The following is an 18,151-nucleotide window of genomic DNA, read 5'->3' as shown; positions in this document are numbered from 1 at the left end:
CGGCTTTTCTCTCTTGGGTGATTTAGTACAGTGCTTTGCTTGCAGATTAATGCACTGTTGCTTCTGTGGTGCCTGTGTTATGTTAACATGTTTTATTAAAATTAATAAAAAAAGAGTGCTCGCTTCAGCAGCACATATACTGAAATTGGAACGATACAGAGAAGATTAGCATGGCCTATGCACAAAAAAAGACAACAAAATGATTTGGACTCCTTGGCAGGTTTTGAATAAACATACACAAATTTATTTGTTGAATATATGATAGATAAGGCAATGATATGTACAATTTTACAAAATACAAAGGATAATATGTGTAAAGAAACCAGAGAGACAAGCTGAGGGAAGTCCTTGGGTGGGGGAGAGGGAGGAAGGAGAGGGGATAAAAAAGGGGGGGAAATGTAAATGGATATATTGATTGATAAGCTGGTTGATTAGCTGGTTGACTAGCAGTGTGTGTGTATGTGTGTGTGTGTGTAGACAAAAAAAGAAAAATAAGAGAAGTGGAATAGGGTAGATACTACCTGTGACACCTCTCTCTCTCATACACCCACACACCCACACACTGCTAGTCTGGTGACAAATGCACATAGCAGACCAGGTGAGTGATAATGCAAGCAGAATTGTATGATACATTTCAGAAATGCAGTAGTTGGGCAGACATAACAAAAGCACACGAACTAAACTTATTACTTTGATGGTGAATGGGAAATCAAAATGGTATTCCTCTGCTGCCTTGTTCAGGATAAATCCACTACTTTAGTAACTCTGCTAAATCTACTTCAAGATGCTCAGCTAGATGTAAAATCAGGTTATCTCCAAAGCACTGTTAACAGGCATATGGATGCAAATATTATACATGTGATTCAATTCTTGCATATATATTTTTTAAAAACTTGCTAAACAGCAGTACACTGAAAAATGCAGATCAACCTTGACAGTTCTTGTGACTACAGATCCACCCACTTTTTTGTTTTCCCCATTAACACCTAATTATGAAACTGAGCAGATGTTTTCTTGATGAATAGTATAAAATCTGCGAAATTAATTAGTGAAACAACATATAATATTTGTAAACTTACAACAGCCTATGTGTAACTGGGCTAATTGAGAGAACAGAGTTGAGCACGGATGCTTTCAGTATGTCCAATGTGCAGTAATGGCTGAAGTGAAATTACTTACATTACATTATTCCCACCAGTTCTCTTTTTAACCTGTTTGTGAAAACCCAGCTCACTGAGTTCTGGATTTTTAGGAGTGGCAAGCTTCAATCCAAAACTAAATCCTGTCTACCTTCAGTCCTTACTCCACATTTCTTTTGTCATGTTAATGACCATGGCGTGGAAAGGAATCTTAGCCAGCATTTTTCCACTGGCCTGGCATCTTCCCTTCAATACTCACAAAATCAGCTAAATTAATTTCTAACATTCACTGACCCTAACAGTTATGGGTGCCCTTGCGCCCCCAAACTCTGTTGCCCCTGATCTGTAACAGCACTTATGAAGGTGCCAGATGAAAACCAGGGCTTTATAACTAGGGCTTTGACTGATTAAACAATCATAAAGAAGGCTGATCGCTGAACAATTTATGCTTTTGAATTATGGTGCTGGAGGAGACTCTTGAGAGTCCCATGGACTGCAAGAAGATCAAACCGCTCCATTCTGAAGAAAATCAGCCCTGAGTGCTCACTGGAAGGACAGATCCTGAAGCTGATGCTCCAATACTTTGGCCACCTCATGAGAAGAGAAGACTCCCTGGAAAAGACCCCGATGTTGGGAAAGATGGAGGGCACAAGGAGAAGGGGACGATAGAGGATGAGATGGTTGGACAGTGTTCTCGAAGCTACCAGCATGAGTTTGACCAAACTGCGGGAGGCAGTGGAAGACAGAAGTGCCTGGCGTGCTCTGGTCCATGGGGTCATGAAGAGTCGGACATGACTAAACGACTAAACAACAACAACCTTTTAAATGTGTTTAAAGGGGAGGTCCTTTTGTTTGATTTTTGGTTATTTATTTTGTGTTCTTATTTTGTAATTTTATGTTCTGAACTGCCCTGTGATCTTTGAATGCAGGGTAATTAATAGTTGAACCCTTGATTTTTATTTCCTTATGTGATATTTCTTCTGCTTTTTTAAATGAAGCTATTGTTCCCTGCCCTGAGCTCTTGAGATTAAAGCTGAGCTATAAATATTTTAATTAATTAATTAAACAAAACATTTTGGTTAGAAAAGGTGTCAACATTGGAATTAATCAAGCATAAGGATTGTGGAGTTTTATTTTTTGCAGTGTGTGTGTATGTGTGTGTGTGTGTCCCCATTTTAGCCTCAGAAAATACCCCTGAACTTCCACAGGTATGTAATGATATTTGCCTTTCCACATTTAAATGTAGTTTATGACAAATGTTGCAGAAGTTGGACTTAGAATTAACCACATGCAATGTTGTTTTCTTTGCCGTTACCTTATTTGTTAAAAATGCATTCAACCTTCAAATGCAAATGCATATAGAATGGTTTAGAAATGTGGACAATTCATATTTTAGATATATGTTAAATTGTACCAGAAATTAACAGTGAGCCTGGAAGCAAAATTCCATTTCCCCTCTGAAATGCTTACAATACCATTTTGATTTGAAACAGATGCAAATCATTAATCTTTTTGGCATAAAAGGTTAATTATTCAGCAGATAAAATCCAAAAAGGTGACTTTCCAGCTTGATGTAGGAATGAAAATGCATGTCATCTCTTCAGAAAACCAGAACAAGGAAAGTTATGAGAGCAATTACCTACATAATGTGCAGTAAAATGTGGAAAATTTAACTCCAAGAGGGCTGGCAAATTCTCTGCTGAAGCAAAGAGGAATCTTCCTAATGTTTCGTTTCCACCTAAGGTCAAATGGACAACATAATTCAAATCCAAAACTGGAAATTGAAAGGAGACACAACACACTCATTCGTGCTATATCTAGGGCTCCATCCATATACTGTAGCTGCTACTTGATTTTCTCAAATCTGTTTAGTACAGGAGTGGGGAACCTCAGGCAAATACATCCCTCCGGGGGCCCTCCTTGAGTGTTTTTGCCTGGGTAGAATGTGTTCTTGAACTCTGAAAATGCCTCCCCTTGTTTGCCTGGATGGAGGATAGAGGGAATGCAGAGTTTGTGTAGAAAGTAGCCTATTGTGCAAAGATAAAATAAAATAGGCTTCGATTGCTCCATCCACTTTTCTGTCTGGCTCTGCCCACCACTGCCATGCAGCCCCTGGAAAGATGTCCAGGGGAGAATGTGCCCCTTGCACTGGAAAAGGTTATTCACTCCTGATGTAGCAGCTCAGATTTTTTTTTTTTTTGTAGGGTAGAAACTAAAGCAAGGGAATAAGATAATAATAAAGCAAGTCATGTTTGCTTCAGAAGTTAAAATATTAAACAGCAAATCACTGTTACTTGTGGAGCAGAGGCACCAACTGCATCTACCGTTTCTTTGTGGACTGTACTATTCACAGTAATTCTCTTAAGGTGCAATCCTATAAACAAGAAGTTGGTGTAAAGCAAGCCAGTATAAGTTAAGCCCCAAACTCCATTCAGCAGAAGGGCTGCTGCTGTTCTGACTATGCTCGGCAGAGGGAAACCAAGCCTTTAAAATAGTGTCCTGTGTGGGGTGAACAGGTCATGTGAACAAGCTAAACTGGCTTAGGATGCAACCTAAGTCTGGTCCTGTCCCCAGAATACCCTCTTTTGGAGCCTTACACTGGCCTCGGTTCAGCCACATTCAACTCAGCCAAGATGAGAAACTGATCCCAGCTTATCTGTGGTTTATTTGTGGCTGAGCTGGAATTGACACTGGCTGCACTGGAGATCCACTGCATCCTAAACCGCTCACCCCTGCAGATCTTGCCATTAATTTGCCCCTTAAGATGCCTTCTAGAGTAGCCCTGCTTAACTTAGCAATTGTAATTATCTCAGTGTAGTGCATTGGCCATCCCGGCTTGCCATACCAGGAATTGCTGTGTTAGCTCTCAGGCAGCGTGCACTTAACTTTTAGTTCTGCATTAAAATGTCAACCTGTTGCAAGGTTTGCTCCCTCCACAAACTGTTTTGTATTAAAAGAGTCATTCGTCTACATCTGCTGTGTGGAGTCCTCTTCATGACACTTTTTACTAGTGACAAGACTGGGATACTTTTCAGGTACACACAGTGTGTTTTCTTAGACTAAAGACTGGATGAGACAAACACCTTGGGATTTGTGGAAGTCACTGGAAAGCACTCTAGTTCAGTCTGTATATTGGGTGGAATATGGCTATCCCAAAGCTGAGTGAAAGCTTTAACCCTGCAGCGTTAGTAACTCAGATATATAAGCTAGGTGCCAAGTGACTCCTTGAGCCAAGGTTGAAGTTGCCAAAACGGAATGTCTAGCTGCCATTTTAGGGCCGGGCGGCTCGAAAGTCCTATTTTTCAATAGGTCTTTTTGGTTCCTGAAATTTGCTCTGAACTGTGCAGATAACATATCACAGATAAAATTCTAAAGGATGTGTTGATGTGTGAAAACAGGCAAGATCCAAAGATTGTCAGGCATGAACCTCCAGATTGCGGAGACGTCAAGTGCCGTCCTGGTGTCTGGGCATCTTCACTTGGTCACAAGTTGTCAATAACCAGGAAAACCTGGTGAATTTTGAAGGCTGCCCTGTGTATCCTTGGAAATGTTAAGTTCATGGCATTGTCCTTGATTTTCTCTCCCCGTTCCCCAGAGTTACTTTTCTCTTTCATTTCTCAGGCAAAGTAGCGTTCATTTGGGTAAACAAGAGAAATCGTGAGTCAACTGAGGGTAAAGATTACAGGCATCGTATCAGGAGGAACAGTGGAAGAATTTTGCACTTGTGCAACATTTGTCAAAAACTGGAAAACTGCCAGCATCTGCTCTTTAAAAAACAACAAAAAACCTATTCAGACATATATGAAATTTGATGGTTAGTTAGTCATTTGTTTGAAATGAAACTTTGGTAGCATCATTTTCTGTTTTAACAGCACTGCTGAGGGAAAAAGTAAATCTCCAAGGATAGATGGGACTTCTGCCCTTGTAATAAAAAAAAGTGTTACTTAGCTGACAAGTTAAATGTTGCCTATTGCTATGAGTGAAGCCGGGATTCTAAATGGAATAGTCCAGCAAAACTACTTTTACACATTTGGGCAGAACTAACGAACAAAATGTCCATTTAGTTTCCCCTGTAGCTGTGAGGATATGACGGATTAATTCCTTTTTATCTTATTCCTGAGCTAATTGTTTCAGACTAACAATGTCGTTCAAAGTGCTATGACTCTGATCATTTTTTATCTTATTCTGAATGTATAAAGTGAAAAAATGCTTTGGGAAGCAATTTTAAAAATACATTTCCATTAACCATATCCCATTTCAAGTGACAAATGGATCTTTTAATCAACTCCCAAGAACTTTGCAGTCAATTGCTTTGAACATTTTTTAACAACACTGTTGTGCCTTTAATAGTTGAAGATTGTATAAATCGCCTCCTGTCTATAATGATTTTTTTAATTATTAAAAGACAAAAGTTATTCTAATTTCTTAGGTAAAAGAAATGAGACAACTTATGAACATAAAGCTATGTAAGCATCATAAAATATACCTAAGGGTAAATGTTTAGTGTTTAAAATAGTATTTAACAGAATTTACCATTCTTTTCTTAAAACTAATCTCTCTTTTGTGGGCTGCAGTGTTAATGTTGTGAAAGGCCTCGTTAAAATGCAACTTATATTATATACTCTGAATTTTCATTCAGAGTATTATGTTCAGAGCCCAAATGGTGATGCCATGTTATATACAACAGGCACAATCCTCTAGACAGCATATACACTCTGAACTTTATTGTAGGCCTTTGATTCAAGGCAGCCCATTTAATTTTTAGAGCAGGAGCAAACTACTTCTGTAAAGTGGTTTATGAGGATGGAACCATTCATTCAACCTATTTCCTGTCTGTCGCCATTTAGATAAATTCAATACAGGATAAAAACAGAGCTAAATCAAGTAAAATTACACTAAATCCAATACAAATATATTGGGGCTGGTTACAACCCATAGAAAACGAACAAGAAACAAGAATCGAGAAAGTTGGAAAAGAGTTTAATGAGTTTGAGCTTGCATTAACCCCTTGTTACAGTTTATGATATCTTAACTTTACAAATCTTGTGGAAAGTTTTGAAAGAAAATAAAAGAATATGGCATTATCAGGGATGGAGATCTGCAGCCTACTGCAGAGTCAAATCTTCCCCCTCTACTTTTCATGCCTTCCATAATTCCTGTTGATATGGTCAACACCCCTTAGATGTCCAGCACCACGACCACGGGCATGGCAATTCCAATGGTTATGGCTTATGAGAGGTACACTCACAAGGAGGTAACATAATTATAACTGGAGATTTTGGGCATCAAACACATGGTTTTGTGGCAGGTGGTTCTTTACTTTTTCAGAATAATGTGAGTCAGCTCAGACTTTCCCCTCTCTAAACATACCTTCTTCACATTCCACCATCTTTTGTTGAATTACAAAACTGATGGGAACTGAAATTGTCAGATTCTTTTCAGAGTTACTGCTCACAGTACTACGCAGGATGCGAAGGGGATTCCTCTTTCAACAAAAAACGCACTGTATGCCAAACAAACTCTTCACGTTGTAGTGGAAATGATTTACTCAGCAAGTTTCTTCCAGGACATATGATACAAAGACTGTAAGAAGTCATACACAGGGCCCCTTGTGAAGTAACACTGCTCTGCTGTAAAACAGTGAAAACTGACAGGGAGGTTTGTAACAGCGAGCATAACCTCACAGCCTCCTTGTTAAAATGCACAGGGGATTTACAAGTTCCCACAAGTATACCTACAGCAATTCCTTAACTGTCTATTTCAGGACAGAACTGCCAGTTTTACATAGTGTCCCAAAGGAAAACCAAAAGGAAAGTTGAAGTTCAGTCAATGAACTCAGGCCACTGAGGAATACAATAACTTGTTGCTACATATACAAAATATTACAGCAAATGTGAGGTCAGAATCTTTGGTAGGAGACCAAAAATTGTTTTTTTTTTCCAGAACTATGAAGGCAGTTTTCAAAAAGGCACAACTCCTTACAGTGTGTACACTCATCCACTGTTCACCTCTCATACATAGGTTTTACACATCCAAAACCTGCAGAGTCTGTTTAACCTTTGTAAAGCCAGTTTAAATAGGATATTATTTCCTTCAAAGTTCTTCTACAGCTTGGAATGTAAAACAAAGGTCTGCACATGCAGAGGTAATTATTTTAAAGTGTATTGCACCTGGAGGCTCAGATGTCCTTGGTGGCTAGGAGTGCCTATTTCCAGCTCCAGCTGGTTCACCAGTGATGGTCTCTTTTGGAAAGAGATGACTTCGCCACTGTACTCTGGTACTCTGGTACCAATCTAGTAACTTTCTGATTGGATTATTGCCTCTAAACAGTATTAGGCTAGCCCCGAAGACCACTCTGAAGCTTCAGGTGGACCAAAATGCAGTGAGCAGGGTTCCATTTTGAACTTCTTTTAACCCACGTATTACAAGAGCTGCATTGGTTGCCAATTTATCTCTGGGCCCACTTCAAGGTGTTCAAAGCCTTAAATGACAGAGGCCTCAAATATCTGAAGCACCATTTCCTTCCCTGCAGACCCTCTTGGGTGTTATGACTGACAGAGGAGGGCTTTTAGGTAGTTCCAATACCCTAGGAACTACAGGGAGTGGCAGCCCTTGAGAGCACCTAAATTGGCAGCAGCTAAATTGTGGAATTTCCTCCTCACAGAGGCGCGTCTGGCCATCTTCACTGTATTGTTTTGGTCAGGTACTAAAGATGAACCTCTTTACCTTCAGCCTTTGATAGCTGAGATGTATTTTCATGTCTACCTCTATTCTTGGATTTAAACTGCATTTGTTCTTATTTAAATTGCATTTTTTTTTATTTAAATACTTTTATCTGATTTTAAATTATACAACCATGTTATTGTAACTAGCCCTTCATTTTAAAACTGAAGGGCAGATAATAAATCACAAACTAAAATAATAAAAACCAATAACATGGTTCAATTTGTAGACATGACTTACTGCTCAAGAGGTGCTAAGTAAACAGCTGCAGCGGGAAACTTTAAAGACTTCAAAAATTGATGGGCAGGCCCAGGGAAGCTATCAAGGGGTTAAAAGGCTTTGTAGCCCAGGAGCTTTTCTGATGAAGCTCTAGAAACCTCCCCAGTGCAAGGGCTAATATCATGTGCAAAAGCTTTTATTACAGGTTCTGCATTGTTTCCCCATAGTTAGGGCTTATTTGTCACTTGGCTAATCACAGACAAAAACGTATCAGTTTAATAAAGTGAAACCAACATTACAAGTCAGTTTAGTATTCTTGGAGAAAAGACACCCCCCCCCAAAGTTCTTTAAAACACACATACTTGAGATTTCAAAATTAACGGAATTCACCCATCATTAGATACTGGTTGCCTTCTTTTCTTCGACAGATATCCTGACCAATAGCTGTCCAAATGGTTATTGGAGAGTTTCGTTTTCAAAAAGGAGGGGGAAACTATCTTCAGATTGTCTCTTCCTGCATAAGCATTTCAGTGAACAAACAGCTTTCTAGTGTGGGTGTTAGTAAGATCCCATCTGTAGATTACGAAATAATTCTCACCTTTCACCATGTGGGTTTTTTTGGGATTGCAGTGCTTAGTAATATCATCCTGCTTTTTTGTATCAGCTTCTGTTTGGCACCTCACACAAGAGTTTTCTGAATAAGTCCAAAGCTTAAAAGTCAGTGCACATATTCACACATGATGTTATTAGGTAGATGATTGACAGCCATCTATCTATAGGAATACATGGCAAAAAGATATGCCACTGTCTGTTGCTTATAGATAACTCACCAAAACATTTTAAAAGGCAAGTGGAATTTGTATTAGGGATACTTATGCTTTAAATATGTTAATAGAAACCTAGGGCACAAAGCACTAAGTATTAGAATGGATTCACTTAAACTAACTCAGGCCCACTGACTTAAGTGTCAAAAGCAAGTGCACTTGATATAGAATGATTGGCACTTAACATAGAGGACCGGCAATTACAGCTCTAGTGGCCTGCATGTTTCAAAACATTCATGCAATTAAACTCTATCTTATTTAATTTCAAAGGGGAAAAAACCTGTCAAAAATGAAAGGATCAAATGAAAGGGAAGAGACAAAGATGGAGAAATCAGAATGCTGGAAGACCATTTAAAACCAAGACAATATGAGCTCAGCTAGAATGTATACAGGAAGTTAGGAAAGTACAAGCAAGCTGAAGAGTACACCAATCTCCACCTGCTGATTTTTGCTGCTGGAGGGGCTGAGACAAGATGAGCCATGGAAAAAAACAGCACCAGCAATGTTTCCACATGCAGTATCCAGCATCAGGTTGCTATGGGGGTGAGGTGGAGCAGGGCGGCAGATAACAGCTTCTCATGCATCTGCTGAGGTTCCTTTAACTGCTGTTAAGGAAAATCTGGTGCATGTGCTTCCCTTATCTTGCAGGTCTTGTGATTTAGTGTTTGAAGGTCACTAACCTGACAACCAGCCAAGTAGGTCACTGTGACCTGGCAACTGGTGTGGTCATTCTTGGGTATATTAAGAGGGGGCTGTACATTGCCAGATTGATACTGAACTCTGTGCTGTATGTATGCTTTGACGTGCCCTTGCTTTGCATTTGAAGCCTGCACCTTCTACTAGGGATCTAGTGGAAGCCTCTATATAGTGAAACTGCCTTAAGGCTTTGGACCTGTCAGTAAAGGACTGAAATGACTGGAGAGTTGAGGTCGGTCTCAATTTCTTCCAGCACAAAACTGCACTGCCACGAACCTACACGCTTGGGAAGTTGCACTTGTTTGGCACATGCCATAGGCCAACACCTACATGGGCCAGTTCCTCTGGGATGGGCCCAGTGCAACCCTGGAGCTGGAAAGCTAACAAGCAGCCACATTTGATGGCCAGAGATAGCCAGCAGGGCTTCAGATAAGGCTTTTGAAACAGAACTTCACCCTGCTGTTTCTGCCAAGGGTTTGATACTGCTCTCTTCCTATAAAGCAGCAAGGGACCAAACACCCCTTACTCAGGAGATGAGACTGGGCTGGGCGTGAGACAATGAGAAACCCTGCTGTTTCCACTTCCTCCTTACAGGCTTCCACATCCTGCTGGAAAGAGGATGCTGAATAAACACACAAGACCGGCTGTACTTTTGAATAAATAAGGTATACTATTCATTGCATCAAATTGTAGATTTCAATGGAAGTCTCATGAAGTTCAATGAAAAAAGCAGAAGACCCAGTGGATCAGTTCATTCTCTAATCAGTTCATGCATAAGGTCCATACATGTATAAGTATCTATTCCACCTGTCTGTTCATAGAGTCCAATAATCCACATAAAGGGTTGTTACAGTTCCACAGAATCCTTTCACAGAGTCTAAGACAAGGATTTCCGGAATATTACCCTTGCTTTGCCATCCTAGGCTTCATCAGTAGACCAAGCTCATATGTAATATTACAGGATAGTGGCTCTTATAGCATATATATGACTTGGTACAAGGCAGCTTCCTATATTCCTGTCTTGGAAGTTGTGAAACGGAAGGGTGGCTATAAAAGTTTAAAATGAACCAACCAATAAAGGCTGTACTTGGTGCCTGAACTGACACTAAGTACACCAAGTTTCAGTTACGAAACAAAGTCTTCTTCATTATCTATAGGTTTTCTCCAAATATCCCATTAAGTTGTCATCAATGTTTTTCACTTTACAACTTGCAGGAGACTGTAGCTCATTACAGAAGTTGTCAATAAAACAACCTGTGACAATTTAAACTATACCAAATGAAGTAGGTCATGTCACTTTAATTATTCTTTATCAGCATTTGCCTTACACTCCTGAAAGATAAAATTTGTTTGGCACTCCTGAAAGATAAAACACAGACCAGGTTCTGTAGAAATCAATATATTGGTGCCTAATATAGTGGGGGAAAGATTTAGTGGGGAGAAAGATTATCTTAAACAATCACACTAAGAAAATCAGCTATATCTACCTGTGATTGCTGCCTATGTTATGATTGGGTAACATGAAGATGCTGCTGGACTGCAATTCCTATCACCCTTGATTATCCATCATACTGGTTGGGGGTGCTGGATATATCAACATCTGAAGGGTCACAGGTTTCCCACCCCTGGCCTATATTATATGTTGGCATCCATCTCTCTTGAGAGACAATGAAGCGTGCCTCCGGGGGTGAAGTCAAACAGCTGTATTAGGAACAGAGAAAGTACAAGTGTGGGCAGTGCGGATGTAAGTCCTGGGTTGCCCAGATGATAAGAACTCCCTCTTGGTCTCACTGATATGGTCCAAAGGAAAGCAGAGCAATATGTTTGGCAACAGCTTGGCTGTAGGAGTTGCTGGAAGGAGGCGTACAAGGTGCCATCCAACTGCCCTAGGGCCTCTACCCTGGATTTGTGTAGGGTTAACTCCTTAGGCTTTTCTTCTCCTGAATATTTGTTATTATATTTATTTATATATTATATGTATTGTATCTTATGAGCTTACAATGACCGAGAAAACTTGCAGATACTGGGGGGGGGGGGGAATTGTATCACAGAATATCCCACAAAGCCTTGTGTCTGTTGTATTGCACAAATGGACTTCTGTTTGTGGAGCTAATAACAGCTTATTTCTGAACTTTACTCATGCAAGCGATGTTCCCAAATGAGCAGTGCAACACGTGATGAGCAAGCATTCCTTTAACAAAGCTGCAGCAGCTGCCATGAACAAGGAAGTATATTTTGTTCACAGAGGTGCATCAGCACAGTTGTGTGAGCTTCTGCCTCATACGTTACTCCAAATCATAAACCAATTTACAATTTCTTGAATGTAAACAAAGTGACTTTTAATACAACCTGACCAGGATATTGCCAACTATATATTTATCAGGATACATTTTCTCACTTTGTGATCAAAAATAAAGTAAAATAAAATGCTGCACTAGCAGACCTATTTTGATCTTGATCTGGTGTTCAATAATTCACTATGTCTGGCTTGAATTCTGTTACTTAGTGGCATGGAATAATCTTATGGTCTCCATGGCAAATATAATTTAAGAAAAATGTATTATGCTTAAAAAGAAAACATTTTATGTCCATATGTTTGGAAATCTCACCTAAGCTATTTTTAGATATGCGGCCCTGACTAATGTGCGAAAAAAAGAAACAGAAAACCAGCGAGCACTTTTTAAGACAGTAAGCTTCTGTAGGCCTTAAAATCCATCATGACTTTTAGAATGTAATCCAAACTCCCTTCCCCCCAAAGCTGGTGGGGTTTTGCAGAATATTTGGGCTACCCCAATATCTGTAGCCCTGCCACACATGGCAGCCATGATGGAAGATGGGAAGGGAAAGACAAGCAGACCAACCGAGGCAACAGGCTGCTACAGCAATCAACCCCACTGCCAACACATGACCAGCTCCAGATCTAGTGGATCCAAGGCTGGCTCAGCCCACCCCATTCCTGGAATGCCCAGTTTCAGGGCTTTTTGCTGGGTTCTGTCTGTGGATAGTCCACTGACAGCACTCTTGCAAGCCCATTCAGCAGGCAGAAGGTGGGAGCACAAAAAGGGGGGAAAGCCTCATTCTTTTTGCTAGATTTGCCACTGCCTGTTTTGAAGTGGTGGCAAGCATTTTAGATTCAAGTAATCTGAAGGGGGGAACAGAGTTTGCATTTCTGAAACCAGTAAGAATAAACTTAATAAACTTACAGTGGTGCCTCGCAAGATGAAAAGAATCCATTCCACGAGTCTCTTCGTCTTGCAGTTTTTTCGTCTTGCGAAGCAAGCCCATTAGCGGCTTAGCGGATCAGCTGATAAGCGGCTTAGCGGATCAGCTTATAAGCGGCTTAGCAGATCAGCTGTTAAGCGGCTTAACGGATCAGCTGATAAGCGGCTTAGCGGCTTGGGGAAAAGGGGGGGAGGAAAAAAACCCCGCAGAAACTCACAAGACATTTTCATCTTGCGAAGCAAGCCCATAGGAAATTCGTTTTGCGAAGCACCTCCAAAACGGAAAACCCTTTCGTCTAGCGGGTTTTCCGTCTTGCGAGGCATTCGTCTTGCGGGGCACCACTGTATTTAGATGAAAGCCCCTGTCGTCCCACCCCCCAAAAAAGGAATAACTAGCACAGGGCCGCCCAAGCCAGTTTTGCACCACAGCATTGAGGAGGAGGCTTAAAGCCCCCCCCCATGTAATCCCAATCCAAGAATGTCCCATTCCACCTATTTACAATGGGAGGAAATTTCCCACCCCCCTTCAATTCCAGCTATTTGTTTATTTAATAAAAATCAACACACAAGGATGAAAGACACAAATGATGCCAAATTAGGTCATGCCGAATTTGATTCTGAAATGCATGCTTTCAGAGCAGCATAGGCCAATGCAAACACCGACAGTCTGACTTCATAGCATGAATAACACTTCCTCTGAATATACTGCAACCATTCAGTAGTTGTCTTTATTTTTTTTACCGCCACAGAGAAGAGTACTAATATTTCCAAACATTTCTTACCTCCAGAATGAGTTGGTGGCCCACACAGCAGAACAACCCCTTGTCCTTCTCGTACAGACACAGTGCTTCTCATTTTTGTCTTTAAGTTTTCAAGATCTGTTTATTTTATTTTTCCAAAAGAAGGGAAATAAACGTGTTAGCAAACAGATATCAACAAAAAGAGCAAGGTTTTTGTTTCAGTACGCTTTGTCCTAAAAATGGTAGTTTCCCCATTAATTTCAATGAGATAATTGGTCATGGGGAGCCAATTCCACATGAAATGCTTCTACAGAATGTCCATTATTACTATGGGTGTTTCCAAGGTTCATCAGTCATTGGTTCAATATAAGAGCAAACCTCAGGAAGTCACAACGCTTGGGCACCTGGAGCTTCCCCAGGGCACTTAATAACCATATTAACATCAGGAACCCAGGAAAATTACCATACTTTTCCATGTATAAGACAAGTTTTTTTTACTCTAAAATAATGTTCAAAATCAAGGCTCGTCTTATACACGGATAGTGCAGAGGGGGGATTGGCGATTGGTTGCAGCCGCAAGCAGCAGCTTGTTAGTGGCGATTGGGTGGCTGATTGGTGGCTGCAACAAGATCTGCTTTGGATTGGCTGTTGCTGCGGCGATTGGGTGGGTGATTTTTGGATGTGGCAAGGGCTGCTGCTGCGTCAACTGGGTGTGTGTTTGCTGGCTGGTGAGCTTCTTTGCTTGTGATGTGTGCGATTGGCAGCGTTTGTCAGTCTGGTGAGTGATTTTCGGCATTCCTCCCCCTCCAAAGCTCAACAACTATGGGCCATCTTCCCCCGTTTTATTAAATTAAAAAGGTAAAGGTAGAGGTACCCCTGCCCGTATGGGCCAGTCTTGACAGACTCTAGGGTTGTGCGCTCATCTCACTCTAGAGGCCGTGAGCCGGCGCTGTCCGCAGACACTTCCGGTTCATGTGGCCAGCGTGACGAAGCTGCTCTGGCGCACCGGCACCAGAGCAGCACACGGAAACGCCGTTTACCTTCCCGCTAGAAAGCGGTACCTATTTATCTACTTGCACTTAAGGGTGCTTTCAAACTGCTAGGTGGGCAGGAGCTGGGACCGAACGACGGGAGCTCACCCCGCCACGGGGATTCGAACCACCGACCATGTGATCGGCAAGTCCTAGGCGCTGAGGTTTTACTAAATTTTATTAAATTAGAGTCCCCCAAAATATATACAGAAAAATACGGTATATTTTCCAGAGCCTAGACAGAAGAGTAGGAAAATGGAGAGATAGATCACGTTTCCCTCAACACTGGAACACCAGCTGCTGCCAAAGCAGTAACAATTGCAAGCTAAATTTTTGGGAGGTTTGGTAACTCACAGAAGGAAAACTCTTTGAGAGTGTTTTCCAGTGTCACTTATAATTATTGGCCATAACCAGAATAAAGTCTGGCAGAGTTTTCTGAACACAGTTTCTTAAAGCCTACGTTTATACTGTCCTGAAGCAAATTTTAAAAATCAGGCAGTAAAAAGAATGAAAGAAAAAGAAATTTATTATCAGATTATTTTAAACATAAGCGATATTGCTTAGAAAGAGATAATAGCATTTTCTTGTAAAGAGCAAACCATGGTATTTTGTAACTTGCACATTCCAGTTTTATGCTAACTATACTGTGTGGATTGTTTTATTTCATCTGTCTTATATCCAACCATTCCTCCCATGGGGAACATACATCAACTAACAATAAAAACGATCTAATATTGATTTAAAACAGTAGTAAAATCACCGTTAACACAATCAGGCAACATTTAAAAAAAGAAGTAGACAAACTAAGGCCTTGGGGGCCAGATCCGGCCCAATCGCCTTCTCAATCCGGCCTGTGGACAGTCTGGGAATCAGTGTGTTTTTACATGAGTAGAATGTGTCCTTTTATTTAAAATGCATCTCTGTGTTATTTGTGGGGAATAGGAATTTGTTAGTATTATTTTTTTCAAAATATAGACTGGACCCCCACAAAGTCTGAGGGACAGTGGACTGGCCCCCTGCTGAAAAAGTTTGCTGACCCCTGGTCTTCAGAATAAATGTAAATAAATGTGTTTCAAGGTTGACTTTACCAGATAGCATACAAAGAAGCTGCGGAAGATACCTGTTTTCGCTTTTTGTGCTTCTGGGGCAATACACAAATGCAGAGAATATGGGCATGATATAATGCAAACAGATGATGTCTTCCCTTTAATACTGACACTACAGCAGGGCCTTCTCAGTAGAGGCCACTCCCTTATCAAACTATCCCACAAAGGATGCATTGTTGGATTCTTCATCTGCAGTATTCAAAATTACATTAAAATATACCTACTTAAAATAGCTTCTCAATGTCTGTATTTCCTGGGCATACTGCAGCTTAGTTGCTTTCCTGCTATGGTTGGGAATGGTTTTATGTCTGCTTATATTTTAATATTGTATCCAACAAGTACTACTTGGGAGTAGACCCACTGAAATTAACATAGGCCAGCCAGGTCTATTAACTTCAGTGGGTCTACTCTGAGTAGGATTAGCACTGCATACAACAATGTGTCATGAGAGAGAGAGCATGCATATGCATTTTTAAAAGTTATAATGCTTTAACATAAACTAGTATAGGGTACAAGCGGGAGGTGGGGGGAGTAGGACAGGCAGATGTAAATTGATAGGGGGGAAATATGCTATTTCAAAATATGGACTATGGTGCTCAGCTGAACAGACTAGGCACTCATAAGGATTAAAGGACCAAGCCAGCTATTTTCCTAAAATACCTCTAGTGCATTTCTCATCTAGATGTCTCCATATATACTGCACATTTCCCCATGTTTATTGGGGCATGTCACCCCGCCACAGACACACTCATACAGCCTCTGCTTTATCCAAATTATAAACTAGAGTAAAGGGAGGTACATTCAATTCAGTCAGGTCAGAGAACTGCCAGGCAGCAACAGTTTCAACAGCCTGTATTTTTGTTTACAGTTATATAAAGCATAGCTACTCAGGTACAGATGTTCAATGATGCACCCGAAGGACACTTCAAAGTAAACTATCTTTCCAACAACACATAATGAAAATGGTGGAGTGACCAAAAATAGTTATTCTGTGCAATGTAAAGTCTCTCCCAACATTTTTTAAAAAGCAACAGCAGATGTTCACCGAAGCCACTTAAACAACAGCAATTTGGCATTTCGATGCCTCATTATTCTAAAGAACAAACTGTTGAATGCAATCACACCACTGCTGGTGTACTGCAACCTCATCAAGTTATTTTAAAGCTTTTAGAATAGCTAACTAAATAAATAACACATAAATAACACACTTGTGAGCTCTTGATAATAGGGTTAGTAAAATGCAAAGCATTACTAGTGTAATATATCATTTTAGCAAGCACTCTTAATTCCTTCATAGTTGCAGGTTTCATCTGGAATGCACAAATGCACAAAGCAAAGATGGAAACATATTTGATTATTTTTGATTCTTTAATTCCTATTTTTCTATTAAAAATATCTCTAACCGGTACAGAAAACTGAAGCAACAGACAACTTATTATTATATAATTTATTTAATTTATATGCCACCCTATACCCGGAGGTCTCAGGACAGTTCACAGTACAAAATCAAGATATAAAACCACAAAATATACAATCAAAATAAAAACAACAACCTAATTTGCCCCAACACCCCCCCCCTCCAATTTTAAAAGGGCATAGGATGTCAATTAACTCAACCAAAGGCCTGGTTGGAAAGGAATGTTTTTGCCTGGTACCTAATGAAATATAATGAAAATATTAGAAATATGTACAATTACATATAAAAAGCTACATTAAAACAAAGTTACAAATATTAAAAATCGGTATCAATTAATTTTCCTTCTAACACTCTCTCTCAGCCTTTGGGTTCTCACCCTGGGTCCAACAAACTCTCAGCTCACTCACAAAGGTCTGACAATGAGAAGAGTACCTGGAAACAGTGGACATCACCCTAGTCTCTCACTCTAGACTTGCTTTTTATGGGCAGGTAGATGGGACTTTCTCAGGCTGCCTACAGCTGTGTCCAATTCAGCTGCACTCTTCACACCCAGTTCCAAGTACAGCAGGTTTGTTGAGTTTCCCAGGCGGTCCAAAGGATGGGAGGAGGACCTCATTCCACTCACAGCTCTTTCTTCACCCTCTGTCCTCTCCTCCTCCTCCAGCTGCCTGTGATTCCCTGATCATACCTTTGTACCTGTATGCAACTGTCCTAGTTTTCCCCTTCTGTGCAGTGTTTCTTTCCTAATATATATTTTCCTAAGGATGTTGACATGCTGCAATTTGAGTGATCACCAAACTACAGTAGAATGACAAACTAGGGTCTCAGACCTGATGGGTTATCACAGCAGCATCAGAAGGAGGAGGAACCAGAGGCAGTGGAAGTTGGGAGAAGTCTAAAAGGAGAGGATTGGGTTGTTTTGGAGAGCTTGAGGAGGGGAGGTTTTGGAAAAGAGCATGGGGGGGGAGCAGCTTTGGGGAGGAGTATAGGGAGCGGGTAGTTTTGTCAAGGACTATGGGAAGGGCTTCTGTTAAG

The 18,151-nt window shown here is 40.6% G+C and overlaps 1 protein-coding gene across 1 annotated transcript in view; it reads right to left on the bottom strand.

Annotated features, from left to right (window-relative positions):
* LOC309364393 (contactin-3-like) overlaps positions 1-18,151 on the bottom strand; it is a 165,613-nt gene that overhangs the window by 63,601 nt on the left and 83,861 nt on the right. The window contains exon 3 of the mRNA XM_081901579.1: positions 13,605-13,700. Coding sequence (XP_081757705.1) covers positions 13,605-13,700 — 96 coding nt within the window. The remainder of the gene's footprint in view (positions 1-13,604; positions 13,701-18,151) is intronic.

This window comes from Podarcis melisellensis, assembly GCF_964234715.1.
Source record: "Podarcis melisellensis genome assembly, chromosome: 2".
NCBI lineage: Eukaryota > Metazoa > Chordata > Lepidosauria > Squamata > Lacertidae > Podarcis > Podarcis melisellensis.
The sequence above is the reverse complement of the archived record's forward strand: the minus strand, read 5'-3'. Positions and strand labels throughout refer to the sequence as shown.